This window comes from Protomyctophum bolini (assembly GCF_963924005.1).
Source record: "Protomyctophum bolini genome assembly, chromosome: 12".
Taxonomy (NCBI): Eukaryota; Metazoa; Chordata; class Actinopteri; order Myctophiformes; family Myctophidae; genus Protomyctophum; species Protomyctophum bolini.
Genome location: NC_137873.1, coordinates 16,969,167 through 16,991,965, shown reverse-complemented (window position 1 = coordinate 16,991,965; position 22,799 = coordinate 16,969,167). Strand labels below are relative to the sequence as shown.

At 43.0% G+C, this 22,799-nt stretch overlaps 1 protein-coding gene and 1 long non-coding RNA gene across 2 annotated transcripts in view; one reads left to right on the top strand and one right to left on the bottom strand.

The window, feature by feature from the left end:
• Nucleotides 1-6,075: 6,075 nt before the first annotated feature.
• On the top strand, nucleotides 6,076-7,526 carry LOC308325013. The gene is made up of 3 exons (XR_013964988.1): nucleotides 6,076-6,151; nucleotides 6,194-6,378; nucleotides 6,422-7,526. It is a non-coding gene; the product is annotated as an uncharacterized lncRNA (long non-coding RNA).
• A 186-nt stretch (nucleotides 7,527-7,712) lies between these two features.
• Nucleotides 7,713-22,799, bottom strand: part of LOC308325523 (solute carrier organic anion transporter family member 5A1-like) — a 37,701-nt gene continuing 22,614 nt past the window's right edge. Inside the window, exons 5-12 of the mRNA XM_080778046.1 lie at nucleotides 21,812-21,944; nucleotides 19,560-19,777; nucleotides 18,250-18,414; nucleotides 15,589-15,787; nucleotides 15,060-15,222; nucleotides 14,092-14,336; nucleotides 13,641-13,705; nucleotides 7,713-8,276 (exon numbers count right to left, since the gene is read on the bottom strand). Coding sequence (XP_080634172.1) covers nucleotides 7,783-8,276; nucleotides 13,641-13,705; nucleotides 14,092-14,336; nucleotides 15,060-15,222; nucleotides 15,589-15,787; nucleotides 18,250-18,414; nucleotides 19,560-19,777; nucleotides 21,812-21,944 — 1,682 coding nt within the window. The 3' untranslated portion in view covers nucleotides 7,713-7,782. The remainder of the gene's footprint in view (nucleotides 8,277-13,640; nucleotides 13,706-14,091; nucleotides 14,337-15,059; nucleotides 15,223-15,588; nucleotides 15,788-18,249; nucleotides 18,415-19,559; nucleotides 19,778-21,811; nucleotides 21,945-22,799) is intronic.

Genomic DNA, 22,799 nt, shown 5'->3' with positions numbered 1-22,799 from the left:
TTAATTGCGACCACTAGAGGGAAACATAACATCCACAAGCATGCAATTCTAGCTGTATCCCCTTGAAACAAAATGCACAAAAGCTGGAGCTGGAGTAATACTGTTTTATTATTATTATTCACATTTTTTTTGGACAGAAGTCAAGTATCCAAGGCATTTGTAAACAGTGTGTCCACAAATAATGTACATTTTGCTTTTCGTCTGTGTGACATTTTAAACCAGTCAAAAACACTTTGTCCTTTTGAAATAAATACAATACTTCTAAAAACAAACAAAACAAAAACAAAGGAAGGAAGGTAGAGGATCAAAGTAGACAAACTAAATGTACTGTACATCTACCTGAAGAGCCTATGGTGATACAGTAGCATCCAGGCAAAGTCTTATCTGCAGTCCATCTTGAGATTAATACCAAAATATAATATACAACACATTTGTTCTTTGTTCACAAAAAAACAAAACAAAAATGTAAAATTAAAAAATGTGTTAAGTATTTTGGAGGGGGTGGATAAACCTGGAATTTGTCAGCTGCAAGTATGGTGAGGTAGGGAAGGTAAACAAGGCAGGTAAAACAAAGCAAGGAATAAGCAAGGTAGGAAAAACAAAGTACAGTAATGTGGACGAGTCAGACAAAACAAAAGTAGGGAGAGTAAATAAGGCTGGGCAAGGCTGGGTTCACAGTAACATCTGTAAAAGCAAGGCAGGGGGATTGATTTGCTCATGAGTTCACAGTAACATCAGCAGAAGGTATATGGCCACCAGTTCATCCGACCGAGCAAAATATGACAAAGCTTTTGTGAGGAAAAGAGAAAACAGTCCTGAACTGGAGCACTCAAGTGCAAAGATAAGAGTGAAGACCATCCGAAGACTGAAACAGACCTCAGGGAGTCCTTGAGCAGTGGTGGAAAGTTAACACATTCACTCAACTACAGTACTTAAGTACAACTTGAGCATTTCCATTTTGGTACTTTATCTTCTCAGAGGCAAATATTGTAGCCTACTTTTTACTCAACTTTGACTCCAATTATTTGACAGCTTAGATAATTATTACAAAAACATGAACCAAATAAGCCCTATGTTATACTTACATGCTTACAAAGCATTACATTGTGAGCTTATAGGTCTACTATTTTTCAAAAAAGATTGACAAATGTTCTAATATCTTTCACATGTAACTAGTTCTACATTGTGGTACGTACTATGTCTACTTAAGTGAGAAATGTGTGTACTTCTTCCACCACTGTCCTTGAGGCCTTGCAGGAGAAGGAACGCAAACGGAGCCGAGCAACGCCTGATTTACAGTAGGGTTTGTCGCACGACGGGGAATCAAACTGTGGCGCGTTGCGGGCTTGTAGATCTGCTATGTTCAGCGCACGACTGTGTTTGACAGTATGAACCAGGCTTAACTCTGAGATGTACTTTCTCTGAGAGTCTTTGAAAACACTGGTCGTCATTGCAGGTTGCAGAAGGAATGAAGAAACTCTAAAATAGTGGTTCTCGAAGTGGAAGGGGTACTTGAATGGGTTCCCCAGCAACATTATTTAATACAGCGTCAAAGTGAGTTTAACCACTTGGACCCTAGTTTGAATATTTGAAAAAATAACCTAGTTCACAATGCTTCGTGATGCAATGCGTTACGAGTAGGGATGGAGCTCAAAACATTACAAACTCAATAAATTGATTGAGACCCGGATATCAATGCGCTTTGGGCTTGTCGAGCCTGTTGGCATTAGCATTAGCATTAGCAGTCCATGACGTTGTGTCTAAACAGGACAAGACAAGAGGTGATCAAGAAATAAATCTAATCACCCACAGCTGGCACAAACATGTCGCTTGAAACGTGTATTGATACCTGCAAAGATACCTTTAGATGGTGGTCAGCCAACTGTGTCATAACTCGCAAGTAACTGCATGGCCAATAAATAAATAAAAGAAACCGGTTCTGTCATTTGTCTTTCCATTAAATCATAGAAAAAGCTCAATAGTGGGCTCGATAAAAGCCCGGATCAATAAGCAGGATTGATAAGGTGCTCATTATCAATAAAAAACAAAACTAATTATGAGCTCCATCCCTAGTTATGAGCTTGCAATATGTTATTTAAAAAAGATAGTTTTCATTTTTTCTTTTTACGGAAATCCTTTGGGAAACCCTGGCACAAATCTCTTCAGATGGAGGGAGCAAGGTTCTGCGGCCATTCTAGCCAAATACATAACAATTTGGGGGTCATCCTTGACATGAAAATGTGGATCAGCCACACTGTGACACGAAACTAAAAAGGCATAAAACGCAGAGGTGTTACTGCAAACATGTTAGATAGGATGCAGGCCTATGGATTTCGGCACCACATTCAATCGTGGTCAGCACTCAACATGACTTACTTCAACCCCATATAGTTGAGCGGAGTCCCTCTGGGCTCTGTACCAGTGTATGTTGTTTTCTGTTAATTGCTTTTGAAAGCTTTTGCGGAAAATAGTTTATAATTTAAGTAAACAAAAAGCCTACGGTCGGGTAGGGTTTAAGTGGTTGATGCTGAATATTCTACGTGTTTTTTACATTATTACATGGATATGGAATGTTCGTGTCGTGATGTGTTTAAGCTATAGCTTTTTTTTAAGAACACACCTGCGCTCCCGAGGCTAAACAGCAGTTAACTACAGTACTTCCACAATCTACAATTCTGACTTCTTTATCAACTACAATTAGACCCAAGTAATAAACTCAACAGTCCGTGTATGTTTCTCCGTAAGGACTGTATTGCCATGCACTCTTTAACATGGAAATTGTTACGATGAAAATCCCCCGATATAGAAAAATAACTCTGCACTACAATCATTCAGTTGATCATAAAACATAAGCGGTGGTACTTGCCCATTCTCCAAGGAATTGATGGTACAGAGCATGTTTGATGAATTGATGGTACAGAGCATGTTTGTATACCTCACGAATCGATGGTAGCCTACTGTAGCCACTAGCCATGGTATAGTGCAAGTATATAGGCTACTTCCAAGACTTAAAAAAAAAGAGAACGCAACATGTTTCTTATGTCTTAGTTAGTTATGTCAATTACTAGTGAGGCTTTTTACTGTGTGACAAACTGTCCCCTGAGAACTGAGAACAGAAAGAAAAAACATTCAGCATATCTTTGATGAAAAAACAACAGTACAACTCATTCCAACCAATTAAAAAAGAAACCCTCTCATCGGTTCCAGATCTGACCAGCAGGGGTCAGCCAACCACAGGGTTAAAATTGAATTGAAAACAGTTGAGAATAGTGATTCTCAACCGTTTTCATTCTTTAGACCAGTTTGTGAGGGAAGGAAATGTAATGGAACTCGACAAAAAACACAAACCTGCTAGTATTGTTTGTCGTTGCTATAACACTGTTGGCCAGCATAAGCTGCCTCGGTTTAAGGAAAAATGGGTTTGCACTTTAAGGAGAAGTGCTGTCCCTAAGGAGAAATGCATCTGGCCACTGGGGGGTCTGCTGTAGTGTGGAGTGGACATCGACATTACTTTGTTCAGTCAAAGACGTTTGCAACCCAGAAATCAGTAGCTGTAGATTACTGCTTCTCTATGTCGGGTCTGGGGGACCACCAGGGGTCAAAATAGGACCCTTATTTGTCCGTACAACTCTGAGTGTGCAAATGGAACCAAATGGACCCTACATTTGCAAAATCTTAGCCTATATTATGTAATCAAATGGGGCCTAATTATTTCTACTTGAAATTTTTTAAAATTAATTTAAAAAAAAGCATGGAGATTGAAACCATTTCTCAGCTTTGCTATAGTTTTCCATACGTTTCACTCGACTTCTGTACAAGGCTCTGCTCTCTGAAAAAGGGTCTGCAGCTCTGAAATCAGCAAGACTCAAGCTAACAAGAGAATAAAGTCACTTATTTATTGGTTTTGCTTAGAGCAGCCTATAGAGCTGTTACTGAGGCTGGTATGTGAGCCCAGGAAAAAAAAAGAAAGAAAATAACAACAACACAACTATCCTTTTCTTTTGGCCAAGAGGTTACAAAAGGTTGAATTCAGCGTCACTACCGTTTACCATGTTGGCTAGCTGTTAGCATACAAGCAGTGGCGTGCTTGTAAGGAGTGGATATGCCTGCACTAGACTACATTTAATTCCATTCGAAAACTCTCTCAGGATAGCAGAAATTCATTGAATCTTTCTTGTATGGTATACTGTAGGAACCCCTGCTCTCTCTCATTGCCTAATGCGTAGATATCAGAGATTGTATTAAAGTAAAGCTGCAATCCAAACTTGCCCTTGTCTAAATAAAACGTTTTGATCAATCTGTATGGCATTGTACAGTTTGTAAACCAAATCTCACGGCTGGAATTGTCTGCAATCTGTGATTTGTCAAGTGGTGAGCAGCAGTGAGAAAGGAGTCTTTTTTTAAATATATTATTTAGATGATTATTCTGAATCCATGTTCCACCTAGTATGTTCCCTTTCTGTTCTACATACACACAACCCATTGAAGACATTTCAGATTGAGGCGTTAACCTAATGTTTTACGGACGATGCTTCGGAACATCATTATATTCTGTTGCTAGTTTGACCCATTCTGAGAGATGTTGTGGATTGCAGCTTTATATTAGTACCCCATTCTTCCCATCAGGTAAAAAAACACTTGTTCTGTGACCTTCGCCAAGAAACGTATTCCACGCCACGGTGACATTTTCATCTCCCGTCCTTTAAACATGATGGTAGAAACCATTGGCTGCCTTGTCCAGTCAGGTATGCAGGCCAGCAGCCAGCAAAAAATTCATGTTATTCTTTCAAGGTAAAAAAAAGCGTGGATTCATGTGTGGCGGACACATTGTGTTGGGGCCTGGGGGAAAGCCAAACAGTCCGGTTGCTATACTTCCAAACGTTAATACTCGCTGCCATTGTGTTTTTCCGGGGGCAGCAACAAAAGGCCTTACAGAGAGCAGGAATGCGTTTTGTACATGCCAAGCCTCTTAGCCAGACACACATTGTCCACATGGGTTCTTTTTTCCTTTTTATAAATTTTTTGTTCCTCATCTTTTAAAACGCTAAAATACAAAAACGGAGGGGGGGGGGGGGGGGGGGGGGCGAGGGAAAAGCGCCGCGAGGCGGTCGCGTCATTCTCACATAGCACCATGCCATCGGCTCTCCAGTGATACTAACACTTTTCCACATTTTGTTTTTCTTTTAGTTTTTAGTTTTCCTTTATTTTGTTTTTTTTTTCTCCTCGTTTTGTTCCAGTGATGAAGGTGATCCGTGGTGAGCAGGAACACACACACGCGCGCACAAACACATCACATGTGCATGCGAGCACAATGTGATGTGTTCCGACAAGTACACAAAAAAAAGAAGAAAAAAAGCCGGTGGTGCTAAGGGCCGTTCAAATCAAGCACGGTAAGTATAACAATAACTATATCGTTCACCATCGTTCTTTGTTAAAGTCGTGGTGCGGACTATTCCATCCACTCGAGCTAGAACAAATTTTAACCACTTAAACAACCCTATATAGTCGACCAGAGTCCCTCAGGGCTTTTCCGTTTCCCGTTAGTGTGAGGAAACTTCGCTGAAAATAGCAGATCGATGAGCTCCCCGCAATGTGGTCAGGTGGTTAAAAACGATAACTTAGTATAGTTCTAACAGTAATAGTGCTTGGTTGTGAACAGCCCGTTTACGCCTGGTGTTACACTTCGCTGTGCATGGCGTCGTGCACCGAACACAGCTGTGTGCGTACAGCTCACAGCGTGAGTCTGGCGGCGCAACCACCATGTGAAATGAGGGGGGCTCGAAGCTGAGGTATCTGTTCTCTGGATGAGATAGGTCAGAGGTCCTCAACGTGGGGGTCGTGAACCCCCCCAGGGGGTCCTCGGGGGGGAGGTTCCAAGAGGTCGTGAACCCCCCCCAGGGGGTCCTCGAGGGGGAGGTTCCAAGAGGTCGTGAACCCCCCCAGGGGGTCCTCGGGGGGGAGGTTCCAAGAGGTCGTGAACCCCCCCCAGGGGGTCCTCGAGGGGGAGGTTCCAAGAGGTCGTGAACCCCCCCAGGGGGTCCTCGAGGGGGAGGTTCCAAGAGGTCGTGAACCCCCCAGGGGGTCCTCGAGGGGGAGGTTCCAAGAGGTCGTGAACCCCCCCAGGGGGTCCTCGAGGGGGAGGTTCCAAGAGGTCGTGAACCCCCCCAGGGCGTTCCTCGAGGGGTTCCAGGAGGTCGTGAACCCCCCCAGGGGGTCCTCGAGGGGGAGGTTCCAAGAGGTCGTGAACCCCCCCAGGGGGTCCTCGGGGGGGGAGGTTCCAGGAGGTCGTGAACCCCCCCAGGGCGTTCCTCGAGGGGGAGGTTCCAAGAGGTCGTGAACCCCCCCAGGGGGTCCTCGGGGGGGAGGTTCCAGGAGGTCGTGAACCCCCCCAGGGCGTTCCTCGAGGGGGAGGTTCCAAGAGGTCCGTGAAAGAAGTGATATTTGGGAACAGCCGCTTACAGGTCTGCAAGTTATATGGGGAGTTACTAGGCATGTAACGATACACTCGACTCACGATACGATACGTATCACGATATGAGGTTCACCATACGATTTTTCACGATACGATTTTTCACGATATTTTCAACACAATTATTTTCCAGACAAATGACCGATAAATCATTTTTTTAATGATTTATCTTCCCCCCAAGCTTTTTTCACAATTTGGATTTAACTACATTGCAAAAGTAGCATTACTTTTCATGTAAAATTACTTAATTTCTGTGCAACAACTGTAAACATGCTTTCATGTTTAAACCTAGCTCGAGTTAACATTTCTTCTTTTCTTTGATAGGTGTAGACCTATTTGACAGTGCAGAAACATAATTGCCTTCCTTGATGTATTAATGAGCATCAATAACGACCATCACCTGTGTCACAGACATTCAGCTCCCCTCTACTACTGAAAGTGACTGCATGGAGTCTGTCTCATTTCTCTCCAAAAGCACGTGAATATGATGGAATATGATTACAGCTCACATTTCATATCACACACTACAGTTTTATCGATTTAGAATTATTCTGGATCCCTTTTTAGTTTCTCAAAGAAAAATAAATCATCGATATCCGATGAAAAAAAGGTATATAAACTGAAATAAAATATGTTATCACATATACAGTATAATTATTTAATTATTTATTTTAAATTGTCAATTGCTTTAAATTGACTTAATCTTGGACTATAGTGATATTAATACTAAATGCCTCTGTGTATATGTATATGTAATTTGTAAATTGATTAGCGGTATACTGTGGTTATTTTGCGCTACTTTTGATGCGTATGCACCGTCCCAGCATATGACGTCAGGGTATAACTAGCTCTCAATGATGTGGATTAAAGGACCCAATGCCAGAGTGTAATTGGTTTTCGATGGTGACGTAATGACGATATGTTGGGAGGATTAAAGGTAATGCTCCTATGTACATACATGTATGTAATCTGGCACCACTGCCGTATCAGGCACAAGTAGTCATTACGTCATTTGCTGGGACGGTGCATACGCATCGAATATCGTCCTGGGCGAAACTAGTACTTGCGCGCTCTGCTTGCGCAAGTAATAAATCGATACATATCGTCGGGATATAATATCGATATACGATATATCGTTACATGCCTAGGAGTTACTGTAACTCAGTCGTGGGTGGGGGGGTTGGGATGTGACTGACCATGTGTGGGTCTGGGTGTATACACGTAACATGTGAGGACCGTAGAGAATAAAAGGCACGTTTCTTTTGTTTTGAGGTGGGCATGGACACAGACGGACGCAGGAGGAGGTGGAGGTCTCAGACTTGTTCCAGCGAGCGTGCCGGCGTCCGGGGAGGAGGAGGCAGCGCGGGCGGCGGTGCGGCCACTCGGAGCTCGTCCCCGGGGCAGCTCTGCGTGCTCACCCCCCTGTTGAGCGCCGCTGCCACGCCATTCTGGACGGCCGCGGCAGCATCGGTGCGCGGGATGTTGACTGGGCAGGAGCGAGTGCGGGCGTGGCCCTTGCGGCCGCCCGGGTGGCACACGAGGGCGCCCACCGTGTCGCCGCCGGGCGCGCCCAGGTGGCGCTTGAGCCAGCGCTCCACGCGCTCTTCCTTGTACTTGATGGAGTACCAGGTGAGGAAGATGAAGAGGAAGCCCAGGAACTTGAGGCTGGCGGCGAGGCCAAAGTAGACGAAGCGCAGCGAGGTGACGTCGTACTCGTGGCACGAGCCGTGCACGCCGCAGTCCTGCTGCCACAGCATGCACGTGGTGTCGATGACCGCCCCAAAGTAGATGGGAGTGGGAATGTACGCTGTGAGGAGAGGAGAGGAGGGGAGAGGAGAGGAGAGGAGAGGAGAGGAGAGGAGAGGAGAGGAGAGGAGAGGAGAGGAGAGGAGAGGAGAGGAGAGGAGAGGAGAGGAGAGGAGAGGAGAGGAGAGGAGAGGAGAGGAGAGGACAGGAGAGGAGAGGACAGGAGGGGAGGAAGGGAGAAACGGAGGGGGAAAAGGGGAGAGTGTGAAGGGGAGGAAGATTGACGGACAGAGGATGGACGGACGAACGGACAGACAGACAGACAGGACGGACGGACAGGAGGCAGACAGTGAAAGAAAGTAGGTTAATAAAGTAGAGAGGAAGAAGTAGAGAAGGAAGGATGACACACAGAGAGAGAGAGAGAGAGAGAGAGAGAGATAGAGAGAGAAGGGAAAGGACAGATGGATGGAGGAGAGAGAGATGGAAGACGACAAAAAGAGAAAGACGAGATGATGAGAGAGAGAAACGGAAAGATAGAATAGTGGGGAGAGAGGTGTCAGCATTTCAGATAAGAGGTCAGCAAAACGCAACAAACGCACGCACAAATCCGTTTCAATTACTGAATTGACTGTAAATAAAGTAATTACTAAATAAACCTACAGTAGGGGAATAAATAAAAGCACTGAACAGATGTCTACGTCGCTGCCTCTACAGCACTGCTCTGTATTTAACCACTTAAACTGGATATATGAATGCTTGTTCCGGATTTCACCACATAAACATGATGTACTGTATGTGACATTCTGGACGGCCGCGGCAGCATCGGTGCGCGGGATGTTGACTGGGCAGGACCGAGTGCGGGCGTGGCCCTCTAATGCGCCGTCTGTCCGCTGTGGCCTCCCGTGCTGCTTGGGTGGTAGTGGTGCTTCCGCTTGTCACTCACGCTTCCTTGTCCTGTCTCTACCCATCGCCACACTATACCTCTCTACATTCAGACGCATAAATAAAACCAACACACCCAGTCTCTCGAACGCCCACCGCAAAGTTACTGCTATCGCTATTAATGGATAGTGGCCAGGTAACTCTGCCGCCATGTGTCAGCGACACACGGCATGTCTGCCATGTTTTTTGTCTTGCTTGTTTTGTATTACTCCTGTTTTGTCTTTGTTTTTTGTTTTTCTGCTTATTTGTTTCTCGTTTTTGTTGTTTGATCCTGTTCTTGTGTGTATGTGTGTTTGTTGCTCCTCTGCTCCCCTGGACGCTGCTCTCTCCACCTCCACCCTATACAATGTTTCTTCCATCTATATTTACTCATGGTGCACACCCATGTAGCACTTTACTCACCTATGTATAATTAATGAAAGGTCTACATGTGAATATCAGAAGCCTATTCCTTAAAATTAATTTATTAAAAGCCTGGGTGGTCTATAACAAACCTAATGTAATCACAATTTCCGAAACATGGCTAACTAGTAAGATCCCTGACAATGCTATTCATCTTGACAACTATTCCTTATTATAGAGCTGATAGGAGAACAGGGGCAGGAGGAGGAGTGGCTACATATGTTTCCTTCAATCTGGCCTCCGAGCCTGTTACACCGAAGGAGAATCCTTTGCATTTTGAATCCTTATTTATTAAAATTCGTTTCCATGATAATAAACATTTGACTATAGGAAACATCTATAGGCCTCCGAATGCCCCTGCGGAATCAATTAACTGCATTTTGTCCACCATTAAGTCCCTGGATCACTCAAATGAGGCCATTATCTGTGGTGATTTTAACAGGAACTGGACAGACCGGTCCTGTTCCAAAGAACGTAACCTCCTTAGCAGTGCAAACCTCACTCAACTTATAAAAGAGCCCACCAGAACCGACCCGGTACACAAAACAAAGTCTCTATTAGACTGGATCCTTGTCACTCATCCCGACAGGATTGTGTCATCCGAAGTATTACCGGACTGTTTTAGTGACCATTCTATCATCTCCTGCGTTTGGAAGATTAAACTTCCCAGACTTCCACCAAGATTTATTAAAGTGCGAAAACACAAAAATATAAACTCTGATCTTTTCATTCATGACGTGATCGACATAGGTTCCAACTGATACCATCTGTAGAGGATGCCTGGAATTTCTTTTACACCGAACTGATTAATGTTATTGACAGGCATGCCCCGTTGATAACAATAAAAGTAAAAGGCAGACATTTGCCCTGGATCAGTGGTGAGCTCATACGCTTCTTTAAACAAAGAGATAAGGCTTGGCGAAAGTGCCGCTTGACAAATGACCCTGCTGATTGGATTATTTATAAACATCTAAGAAACGCATGCAAAACAAATACAAGAAACGCCGAAGCCGATTACTTTAAATACTGTTTGACGAGTGACTATAATAATCCCAAACAATTCTGGAATAAAATGAATAATATATTAAATAAAGGAAACAAAAGCCCAAACCGTATCAGCATAAATAATAATTTAACCGACGATCCCTCCATAATATGTAACTCATTCAGCCAGCATTTCTCCTCAATTTGCAGATCTCAGCCATCAGACCCACATTACTCTCATGCCCCTCCAAATAACCCTGAACGTGTCAACTCTTTCTCCCTCAAAAACATTTACCCATCCGATGTTGAACGTACTATCCGTGACCTAAAATCAGGAAGCAGTGCTGGGCCAGATGGTCTGGACATCAAGTTCTTCAAAATTGCACCTCATATTCTGGCATATCCACTAGCGGATTTATTTAATTTATCTCTCTCAACAGGAGTAGTTCCATCTACCTGGAAATGTGCCAGAGTCATGCCACTACATAAAGGAGGTGATTCCCATGATCTAAATAACTACAGGCCTATCTCAATTATAAATAGTGTAGTGAAGATCTTTGAGAAACTGATTTTTCACCAACTGTCTAAGTATCTCAATAATTACAATATCCTATCACCTTTCCAATCAGGTTTCAGGCCAAATTTCTCAACAACAACCACACTTATGAAACTTACCAATGATGTATTTTCCGCATTTGGTAACAGTATGCCCACAGGAGCAATATTTATAGACCTCTCCAAGGCTTTTGACATGGTGGACCACTATTTACTACTCGATAAGCTTTATGCAATTGGTCTCTCAAGACAATCCTTACTATGGTTCAATTCATATCTCCATCACAGACGTCAAAGTGTATCTTATCAGGGTTCTCAGTCAGACTCCACGATCATGGAAAAGGGCGTACCCCAAGGTTCTTCCTTGGGTCCACTGCTCTTCTCAATTCTTATCAACGATCTGCCCTCAATCTGCTCCAACAGTCATATTCAACTATATGCTGATGACACAGTTATTTATTAATCTAATTTAATTATCTCTGAAATTGAGCGTACTTTACAGGCTGATTTTGACTCCGTTCAAAAATGGTTTCACTCTAACAAACTGCTGTTGAACAAAAGAAAATCTGTCAGCATGCTGTTCACTCAAAGCCCAAACCCTCATCCTCTAGTCCAGTGGTTCCCAAAGTGGGGTCCGGGGACCCCCAGGGGTACCTGAGGGAGTTCCAGGGGGGACCCATCTATTTTGTTCATGTTCATAAAGTGCTAAAGTGTTTAAAGCAGTGGTTCCCAAACTTTTTCATGTCAAGGACCCCCAAATTGACACTACTTAGCCTGTGGACCCCCATTTGAAAAGATATGCCAGGGACCCCCATAAGAGAAGACGTACACATTTAGACGTCTACATTTAGACGTCTACATTTAGACGTACACATTTAGAAGTCTACATTTAGACGTCTACATTTAGACGTACACATTTAGAAGTCTACATTTAGACGTCTACATTTAGACGTACACATTTAGAAGTCTACATTTAGACGTCTACATTTAGACGTTTACATTTAAACGTCTACATTTAGACGTCTGTATACATTTAGACGTATACATTTAGACGTCTACATTTAGACGTATACATTTAGACGTATACATTTCACATTACACTCCCCGGTGTCTCCCCAGTGCCTCCTCAGTGCCTGCCCAGTGTCCCCCAGTGTCTCCAATAGCAATACAAGAGCAATAATACAAATTAATCTTAATGTATTAATCTTATTAATTAATGAATCAAATTAATTAATTAATCAAAATTGCAGCCTGTGCCCAGGACCATGCCAAAGCTTTTTCCTGCAGGAAACACTGCTTGTGGTTGTAAATATATTGTTATCCGTGTTTGCGAGGATGAGGGGGTACCTGGAAAAATATCTACCCCAAAAGGGGTACCTGGTCCAAAAAAGTTTGGGAACACCTGCTCTAGTCCTTAACTTTTCCGATGGGGCAGCATTGGAGAAAGTGGAGGAGTTTAAGTACCTAGGACTCTGGCTGGATCCTCAACTCTCCTTTAAGACTCATTCACTCAAGACTAAATTTCAGTTTGAAAACTCTATATCGATCCATCAATAGTTTTACCCTTCAGATTAGAAAAAGATTAATTTCACAGCTGCTACTACCCATAATAGACTATGCGGATGTCATATATCAGAACACCACCGATACAAACCTCTACCCCCTCAATGTCACCTATAATAACCTATGTAGATTCATACTGAGATGCCCATATAGAACTCACCATTGCTCCATGTATGAGTCTTTAAACTGGCTATCACCTAAATCACGAAGACACTCACATTGGCTACAATTTATTTTTAAATGTACTTTCTTTCCTTATCCACAGTACCTAAAACAATTTCTTGTCCCATACACACCACACTATAATTTAAGACACACGGACCATCCCTACTTTACAGTCCCCACAAGGATAAAAAAGTTACGTGGGCGCCGTGCCTTCAAATTTAAAGCTCCATCTGATTGGAATGACCTACCAAGTCCACTCAGATCAATCACTTCCCTCAACGTATTCACACACCTTCTAACGCCGTGCTCATGCTTCTAAACTAACATACTGGCAGTTGTCCTTGTCTTCCATAAATATAACATACCGACCGATCTGTATGTACCTTCATATGTGTTCCCTGCTGGCTCGATGCTGCTGCTCATTATTATCACATTATGCATGCTGGAACTGCTCGTTTGCTTTTGTTTCGTTTTTGCCTAATAACATGGTCTTATTGTGCAAAGGGTATATATATATATATATATATATATATATATATATTATTATTTTTTCCATTATGAATTAGGGCTGAAACAGTGGGGTGGGAGCTATCTTTGGGAGAGCTTTTGTTCTGTCTTGTTTGTTTTGTCCTGTCTGTATGGTTGTACTGTTGTATTGCTTTGTGAACTGTATTGTACAATGTATCTGTGTTGAGGACCCCCTCTAAAATGAGATGCGACATCTCAAGGGGCTTATCCTTTCAATAAAAGGTATATATATATATACATATATATCAGTGTTTGTTCAGTATTTGTGTCAGCATGTTTTACTCACCGAGGGTCCTGAGCAGAACAAACTGCATTCCCAGAGCGAACGGCCTCTCTTGCTCTGCTACAGACCTACGATGCACACACACAGACAGTACATCACTAGTACACGTGACGTACATAGTATATTAGTATTTTCAATTTCCAATACTTTGATTATTATTACAAAACATACATTAACCACTTCAACCGATGCGACGCATTGTGAGCTTGTAGATCAGCAATTTTCAAAATGTTCAATATTTGTAGACATTTGTGAACTTGAAATGGGACATTCTGCATAATGAGTACTGTTACTAAAGTTAAGTACATTTTGATGTCAATACTTTTGCACTTTTACTCATTTTGAATTCTGGACTTTTACCTGCAATGGAGTTCTTTTACTCAAGTAAGAACTGTGAGTACTTTCTCCACCACCGTATACAAGCGAGTATGAACCAAGCCGGGATGACACTCACCTGAGGGTGACGATGATGGCGGAGGGCTGCGCGCAGGCGGTGATGAGCGTGACGATGAACAGGAAGACCAGGAAGGGGATGAGCGTGTTGCACGCGCGGTCGCACTTCCCCGACACGGCGTAGCCGTTCTCGTTCAGGTAGGTCTTGACGATCACCAGCTGCAGCTGGTTGGCGCCCTGGGAGCCCGACGACGGCGTGATCACCTGACGACTCTGGACGCATGCGCAGTCCGAGTAGTTACGGATCTGTTACGGACGACAGGGGTCAATGGAGGATTTGTGTTTGTGTCGCAGCAATACTATACAGGTATAAACACAAAAAACACTTTATAAAGTCCAACACAGCTTTCAGGATATAATTCAAGCGTCTTGCATTCAGTCAGTACTGTACAGTATATCCAACAAAATAATTTCACCTGAAAAAGTTACCTTTTAATTCACTTTTTTATTTAATTAGATTTTAAATTATTCATATGAATATATTTGACCAGGGGGTTTCAGGTCATTTACAACAGCCAATCATGTATTATACATAAATAGTAAACAGAAACGGATTATTAGTATACCATAGTTATATAGTAGTAGTATATAAACAGTGATATATGATTATATAGATAATGATTATATATATACACAGGGATGTGTAAATAATAGAAAGTATATACAGTATAAAGTATATAAAGTAATACAGTTATGGATATATAATATGTAGGTGAGCAATGATTATATATTATTCTATACCTATATAGCTGCAATTTCCATGACAATATTGAAATTACCGTAGTCCCCAAAGTAATTGACAAAACACTACGATTGTAATGATGAATATAATATTAATATTAAAAAATGTAATGTTAAGAAAAATATATATTAAAACACAAGTTTTCATTGTGATACCGATAACTAGTACAACATTAAAGTGCCCTATGTTAAGTTCCATTGATGCGTGTGTGCGTGCATGCTACCCACCCCAGCAGTGTTGTTGTTGCCCACCGCACTGCATCCAGCCAGGCAGGGGTTGAAGTAAGTGATTCCATCTGATCCACAGACAGGAGCGTACTCATTGATCCTACAGCCACAGTTCACATTACAGCCCCCGGTCAGGTTCCTCTGAGGCATCGTCAGGGTGGGCCTGACCACAGAGACACACAGAGACACAGTCAGGTACACAGTCACACAGACAGGTACACAGACAGACAGACAGTGTGTCTGTCAGACAGACAGTCACACAGTGTGTCAGACAGACAGACAGACAGACAGACAGACAGTGTCTGTCAGACAGACAGTGTGTCAGACAGACAGACAGACAGACAGACAGACAGTGTCTGTCAGACAGACAGACAGTGTCTGTCAGACAGACAGACAGTGTCTGTCAGACAGACAGACAGTGTGTCAGACAGACAGACAGACAGACAGTGTGTCTGACAGACAGACAGTGTGTCTGTCAGACAGACAGACAGACAGACAGTGTGTCTGACAGACAGACAGACAGACAGACCCAGTAGTATAGGGGATGTTGATTCCTCCCAGGTTGATGCTCTCACAGCCCACTATGAACAGCGTGGAGAAGCAGAGCAGAGACACTCCGCTGCAGATCATGGCCAGCTTGGCAGACTCCCTGGCTCCCAGCTTCAGCTTCTTGATGATGTAGCCCCCCAGAACGATGCCCACGCCCGCACTGGGCACTATGATCACACCTAGTGGGGGGAGAGAGAGAGAGAGAGAGAGAGAGAGAGATGGGGATGTGTAGAGTGAGAGGTCTACCATCATTTGTTTGAACTGTGTTTTATTAATGTTATCGCTGCTTTTGTGTCTGTGCTCATGCTGTGTGTGTGTGTGTGTGTGTGTGTGTGACTGTGTGTGCGTGTGTGACTGTGTGTGCATGCGTGCGTGTGTGCGTGTGTGACTGTGTGTGCATGCGTGCGTGTGTGTGCAGACGATGTAGGTCACTGACCAGCATCACACGATTGATAATTCATCATGTACATTTGTCTTTGTGTAAAAGCGGATTGTGCATACACGCACGCACGTGTGTGTGTGTGTGTGTGTGTTTGCTTGTGTGTGCGAGGAGTCCTGGTTATTTGAGGATCATAGTTTTAGATTATTAATGACAGTTGTCCTGAGCTGCTCTCCAACAAACTCTCTCTCTCTCCCTCTATCTCTCTCCAGTGTTCTCTCCATCCTCCCTTCTTCTCTCTGTCTAACTCGGTTTCCATAAAACCAGATTTTTATGTGCATTTGTGATTTTCATAAAAATAATAATATAGCATTTTCAATATATTATTGTTGTCGAGCGGAAACCTCTTATCTCCATTGTTTATTTGTATATTTATGCCCTACGACGTGATCATACTACAGCGTCACACAAAAGCACCAAAAGTAGCAGATCCACGAGCTGGAAGCTGCTTTTGATACTATTGAATTTGAATCCTGAAGTCCACAGTTGTGGACATATGAGGTTTCCACCCGACAGAGACCTTATCCCATTTCTAATTTGCACATGAAAAACCCTGAATGGAAACACAGATCATTTGCTGAACTGGTTTTGCAAACAAAAATGCGCAAAATGGGAGCTGGAAACACTTTCCCCAATAAGTTCAGAGAATTTAACTGACTTGACATGAATTGTATTATAATATAAAGTATAATTGTTATGCTGTATGGGTCAGGTTCTCTCTCCTGACTAGATCAAATGGGTATCCTGACCTGAAAATGTATTTTCTGTTTAAATGAAACAGAACATTTTATTACATTAAATTAAACTTTATTAAATTAATAAAGAGCTGTAGAGATGGGGAGACCCCTGTCACTGAACAAACACCCTATAGCAATGATCACTATCCGAACATAGAGCTATTTAACACAGTTACTAAACAAACACCCTATACCTATAGCAATGATTACTATCCGAACATAGAGCTGTTTAACACTGTTACTAAACAAACACCCTATAGCAATGATCACTATCCGAACATAGAGCTATTTAACACTGTTACTAAACAAACACCCTATAGCAATGATCACTATCAGAACATAGAGCTATTTAACACTGTTACTAAACAAACACCCTATAGCAATGATTACTATCCGAACATAGAGCTATTTAACACTGTTACTAAACAAACACCAATGATTACTATCAGAATATAGAGCTATAACACTGTTACTAAACAAACAACCTATAGCAATGATTACTATCAGAATATAGAACTATTTAACAAAAATATCACCTTACACCACCTTTAAAGTTGTGTCTAATGTGTGTGTGGGTCCGATTAATCGATAATAGGACCCGGAATCGATTATTAAAATTAATAAATCAATTTTTGAAATGAAAATATTATCTGTTGGAAAGGCAATATTGTCATCCAAACAGGACCGGGCTACCAAAGTGTGCCTGGGATCTGTCTGTGTAGCTGCATGACTGAGAGGAGTGGAGATTGACTCCAATCAAGATACAGGTTTGGAGGATTTAGCAGGTGTTGGGAATTCACCTAATCAGGCCTAGGCTGATTCACCAGGCGGCCATCTTACTTCGGGGATACGTACAGTACAGTATGTTCAATGGCAGCTCAAACAAAAACAGTCATAACTCGCTCAAATCTTGACGGATTTACAAACGGGTTGGTTTATTACAAACGTTGTCAACGTGGCTATGATTCAGGACGGTTATCTGCTTAAAGTTGTTTTATATGAACGTTGTATAAAAGCATATAAGTATGCGGACGTCTCTGAGGTTTATATAACAAACCAAACCGTTTGAAAATCGGTTGAAAATTGAGCACATTGGGGTTATTTAAAAGTACATGCCCCATAGACACAATGTTAGTAAGTTAGTAACCCAAATTGACCCTTATTAACTCTCAAGAGTTAAATTATTGTTAATTATCTACATTACTTAATTTCCTTGATATGAAAAGAGTTTAAACCAACTGCATTATTGGTGCTGATTGGTAATGGTATCTGATATTATTACTGGTAACCTGATTGAGACAATTTCCGCAATTGAAGATTGTATTTGTAGGGTTCCAAACGATTAATCGATTAATTGTTGATATTGAATTATACTAATCGATTTTCATTTTGGGCACATTTACACAACACTATGTGTGTTGGTGTGTGCGTGGGTGCGTGCGTGTGTGCGTGCGTGTGCGCATACCCGTGTAGATGGAAGCGCTGGATGCAGGGATACCGAACTGAGACTCTATGAACTTGGGGATGAAGGTGATGAAGGCCGTTACGATGGCACTCTCTGCTGTGTAGGACAGACTGACGAAGAGGAATGTCACATTACTGAGGATACGCATCGCTGCCTTGGGGAGGTCTGGAGAGAGAGAGAGAGAGAGAGAGAGAGATAGATTGGTGAGAAAGGTCACATACAGGTCATTATTTTACTCTTTTGACGACATCGGTGTCGGCAGTTATGAATCGCTGTCCTGACTTTAAACCACTTTCAAGCTTCATACATCGCTGTTGTCGGGCAGAAAGCTCTCGAGCTTGTAGATCTGCTACTTTTGCTATTTTTGAACTGCAATTCTGCAAAGTCACAGTTTTGGACATGACAAGGTTTCCACCCGACAGACGATATATATTGTGGGCATGTTGGACCTTGATGAAAAGATTTTTAAGGGTGTTATTGTGAGCATGCAGATCGGTTATTTTAGGGGGAAAAATGCGAATGTTTTTTTTCAAATTGATAAGAAAACACGGTCCCCAGTTCAAATAGGATTATTTTGGGAGGTTTGGCATCCTGAAAAGGTTGAGAAAGCAGAGCACAGTATATAATGGTACCTTTGATGTCCCTCCCGAAGCCCATGGAGGAGGTGACGCTCTGTATATAATGGTACCTTTGATGTCCCTCCCGAAGCCCATGGAGGAGGTGACGCTCTGTATATAATGGTACCTTTGATGTCCCTCCCGAAGCCCATGGAGGAGGTGACGCTCTGTATATAATGGTACCTTTGATGTCCCTCCCGAAGCCCATGGAGGAGGTGACGCTCTGTATATAATGGTACCTTTGATGTCCCTCCCGAAGCCCATGGAGGAGGTGACGCTCTGTATATAATGGTACCTTTGATGTCCCTCCCGAAGCCCATGGAGGAGGTGACGCTCTGTATATAATGGTACCTTTGATGTCCCTCCCGAAGCCCATGGAGGAGGTGACGCTCTGTATATAATGGTACCTTTGATGTCCCTCCCGAAGCCCATGGAGGAGGTGACGCTCTGTATATAATGGTACCTTTGATGTCCCTCCCGAAGCCCATGGAGGAGGTGACGCTCTGTATATAATGGTACCTTTGATGTCCCTCCCGAAGCCCATGGAGGAGGTGACGCTCTGTATATAATGGTACCTTTGATGTCCCTCCCGAAGCCCATGGAGGAGGTGACGCTCTGTATATAATGGTACCTTTGATGTCCCTCCCGAAGCCCATGGAGGAGGTGACGCTCTGGTTCAGTATATAATGGTACCTTTGATGTCCCTCCCGAAGCCCATGGAGGAGGTGACGCTCTGGTTCTTGTTGTTGGTCTTCTCCTTCAGCACGTCGTCGTCGCTCGACAGCTCGTCCAGCGACACCTTCTTCCTCCGATTCTTCTTCTTGTGGCGCGGAGGCAGCTTCTTGGGAAAGGTGAACATGGGGAAGATGACCAGCAACATGGCCACCGAACACAGCAGGAACCCACTCCACCTGCATGGACAGAGAAAGAGAGAGAGAGAGAGAGAGAGTACATGACCAGTTGATTATTGGTACCGGTTAGGGTTGTTCCGATCGGATCGGGTGATCGGAATTCGGGGGCCGATCACGTCATTTTCAAATGATCAGAATCGGATCGGGAGCGAAAAAACTTGATCGGGACATCCCTAGTATCAATATCATATCCATATCATGATATTAGACTGGATATTGTCTGTGATGTTAGATATCGTACCATTGTAATATGGCATAAGTGTTCTATAAAATCGGATTGGGAAGAATCGGTATCAAGATGCTCAAAATCAAATAAAATGTAGCCGGGATATCCCTAGTACCGGTCATTGTCACTATAACTGTTTCTAGTGTTGTAGTACACAAGTCTGTTATGATCTGATCGCCCATGGCTGTGTACTTGTACGTGAATACACATTGTACTTGATATGTATTGTACTGCCTGAACTGTAAGCATACTTTATAGTTAGCTACTGGAGACATCTTAGACAGCAAGGTCAGCTGCAGCTAGCAGTTGTTATGTCTCAGTGTTGTTAGTCACGTCATTAGGACCCAGCTCTATATATGTCCTGTGTGTGTGTAATAAACTTTGTGAACCCTTGGCATGATACTGTCTCGTGTCCCGTTATTTGTTCTCCCGGGCCTGTCGACCGCCGCCGTACCAAAGGAATAATTCAACCGGATTGTCACACACCACCCAGCCTGCACACACACTACCGGTCTGCCAGAACCAGACGAGGGTCCAATTAGATTCTACAACAAAGTCCTTGACTCGTCTTGAGTCCGGTCTCGAGTCCACATTTTCATCAATATCATAAGAGTGTGTGTGACGCTTATAGACAGCTATCTTGTTAACGGAGTGCAGCTGATGCACCTGCCTTCTATCGCAGTGTTTTCTACCTATAAAATGAGAAAAATCTAAATTAAATCTGGTCTCGACTAGGACTCGACCCCCTCCCACACTCTGTCTTGACTCAGACTCGCCCCCCCTCAGACTTGGACTTGCGTTAGGTGGACTGGACTACAACACTACTAATTTGTTGTATAATTTTCAATTTCAGGTTTTGTATTTATTTTCCATAAATCAATGCTATTGAACACCCTTTACGTCTGTGTGTTGGTTATAAAAATGTGGAACCAACGCTTTGGACAAAACCACCTAACTCCATTGGTCCCTCAAACGAAAGTTCTGTATGTAACTACGGTTCTTTGAATCCCGAATGAGCACCGGAATACGTCCCTGCACATATGCCTGCATGCACGAAGGGACGTGCTTCAGCAGGGATGAAATGGACTTCTCTTTGTACAGAAATCACCATATTATGGGCATTAAAAGGGACACAGACAGACTGCCGGGTACAACAGGCACGCTGACAACAGGTTTACAAAACATGCAGTTTCTGAGCAGGTCTAATTTGAGTTCATTGTCATAATGTATCTTCCCTCAGCAATTAGACATTATACAAAGCCTAAAATGATTATTATTTTTGAGGGGCGCTATCCCCCCAATCCATGGCTTTTGAACATTATGTCATGTGGCAGCCAAGTCTATGGACTTTAATTAGTTTAGTTTAGGGCACTAAATGACAATGTAAGACATCACGTGGCCAATATACTGTAAATACATCTTGTGATTCCGTTTCATACAATAACACACTGAATTCATGTCTCGGAGGACGAATGGGATGATGACATAGTGTCAGACCGTTAGCCACAGCACTAAAGCACGAGAAGGAAATTGACTTTATGACGGTGGAAATGATCGGGGACAATGACTTGTTTGAGCAATGGTACGATGGCAATGGTCTCTTGACTTTAGGCCAAGAAAACACCAGCCAGGAAAATTAGAGAAGAGCCTATAGTCTAAGGACAATTTATGTTTGCTTTATGTATGCCCCCCGTGGCGTCGTGTGGCAGCCACAGTGGGCGCCCCTCACAATGTACAATGCTCAACGCCCATTTGTATAAAACTGAATGGTCAACTACAATGCCCTGATGGCGACAGCCGTTACTCACCAGTTGCCTATGAACCGAGGGTCGCTCTGGTCGATGTTGACCTCGGTTTTAGGGTCGACGTAGAAGCCGATGAGAACACCTCCCAACAGGTAGCCTGCTGCCGGTCCCAGAGCACCCATCACATACATTATAGCTGAGAGAGAGACAGAGACAGAGAAACTAACTGAGTGCACAATGTTAAGTTCAGGACGCTTCAAGGCCCTCATACATATGTCGCCTTCTGTTCCGCCGGCACCATTGGTTCCGTTCTAGATTCTTGGAACCTTGATGCTTTCACAGAACCGGTGGCCATCTTTTGGTTCCGAACCAACTTTTAGGGTTCTGAACAGATTCATTTTCAGTGAAAACACTCTGAACTGGTTCAATATTGTGAGCTTGTACAAAATAGCTGATGTATATAGTGTTCAGATTTTGGTGCTATGTCAAGTCAATTTTGCGTGGCCCTAGTCGCTTCTTTTTCTATTTTGTAGACCTGGCCGCTTGATTCTCTCGCAAAAGCTGGCATCCCTGGCTGCCGATCATAAGATCAGAACTCATGATCCAAGATTCCAAGCTGCTGCTGTTTGAATGGTGGATTAGTTTCACTTTAAACATTATGTAAGTGAGTTAAGTCAGTGTTGTATGCTATTACGGTAATGGTGTTAACACAACACTAGTGGTGTACTCAAATGGATCAAATTACCCTTTTTCAACCTTATCTTCATGCAATATAAACTAAATAATATATTTTCAATCTTTTAACTACACGACAACATCCTGTATGGGGGTCCCTGGCACAAACACATTTTCAGATGGGGGTCCGTGGCCGAATACAATACATGGCTGGCCTACATATTGGAGTCCTTGACATGAAATTGTTTGAGAGCCACTGGTTTAACCAACATTAGGATTAGGAAGCCCTAAGTTAAACAAGCTCAAAGAACCACAACTACCAATATTTTACAAGCAACTTTACAGAAAGTAGTTCAAAGTCGCTTATCGTCAGTGG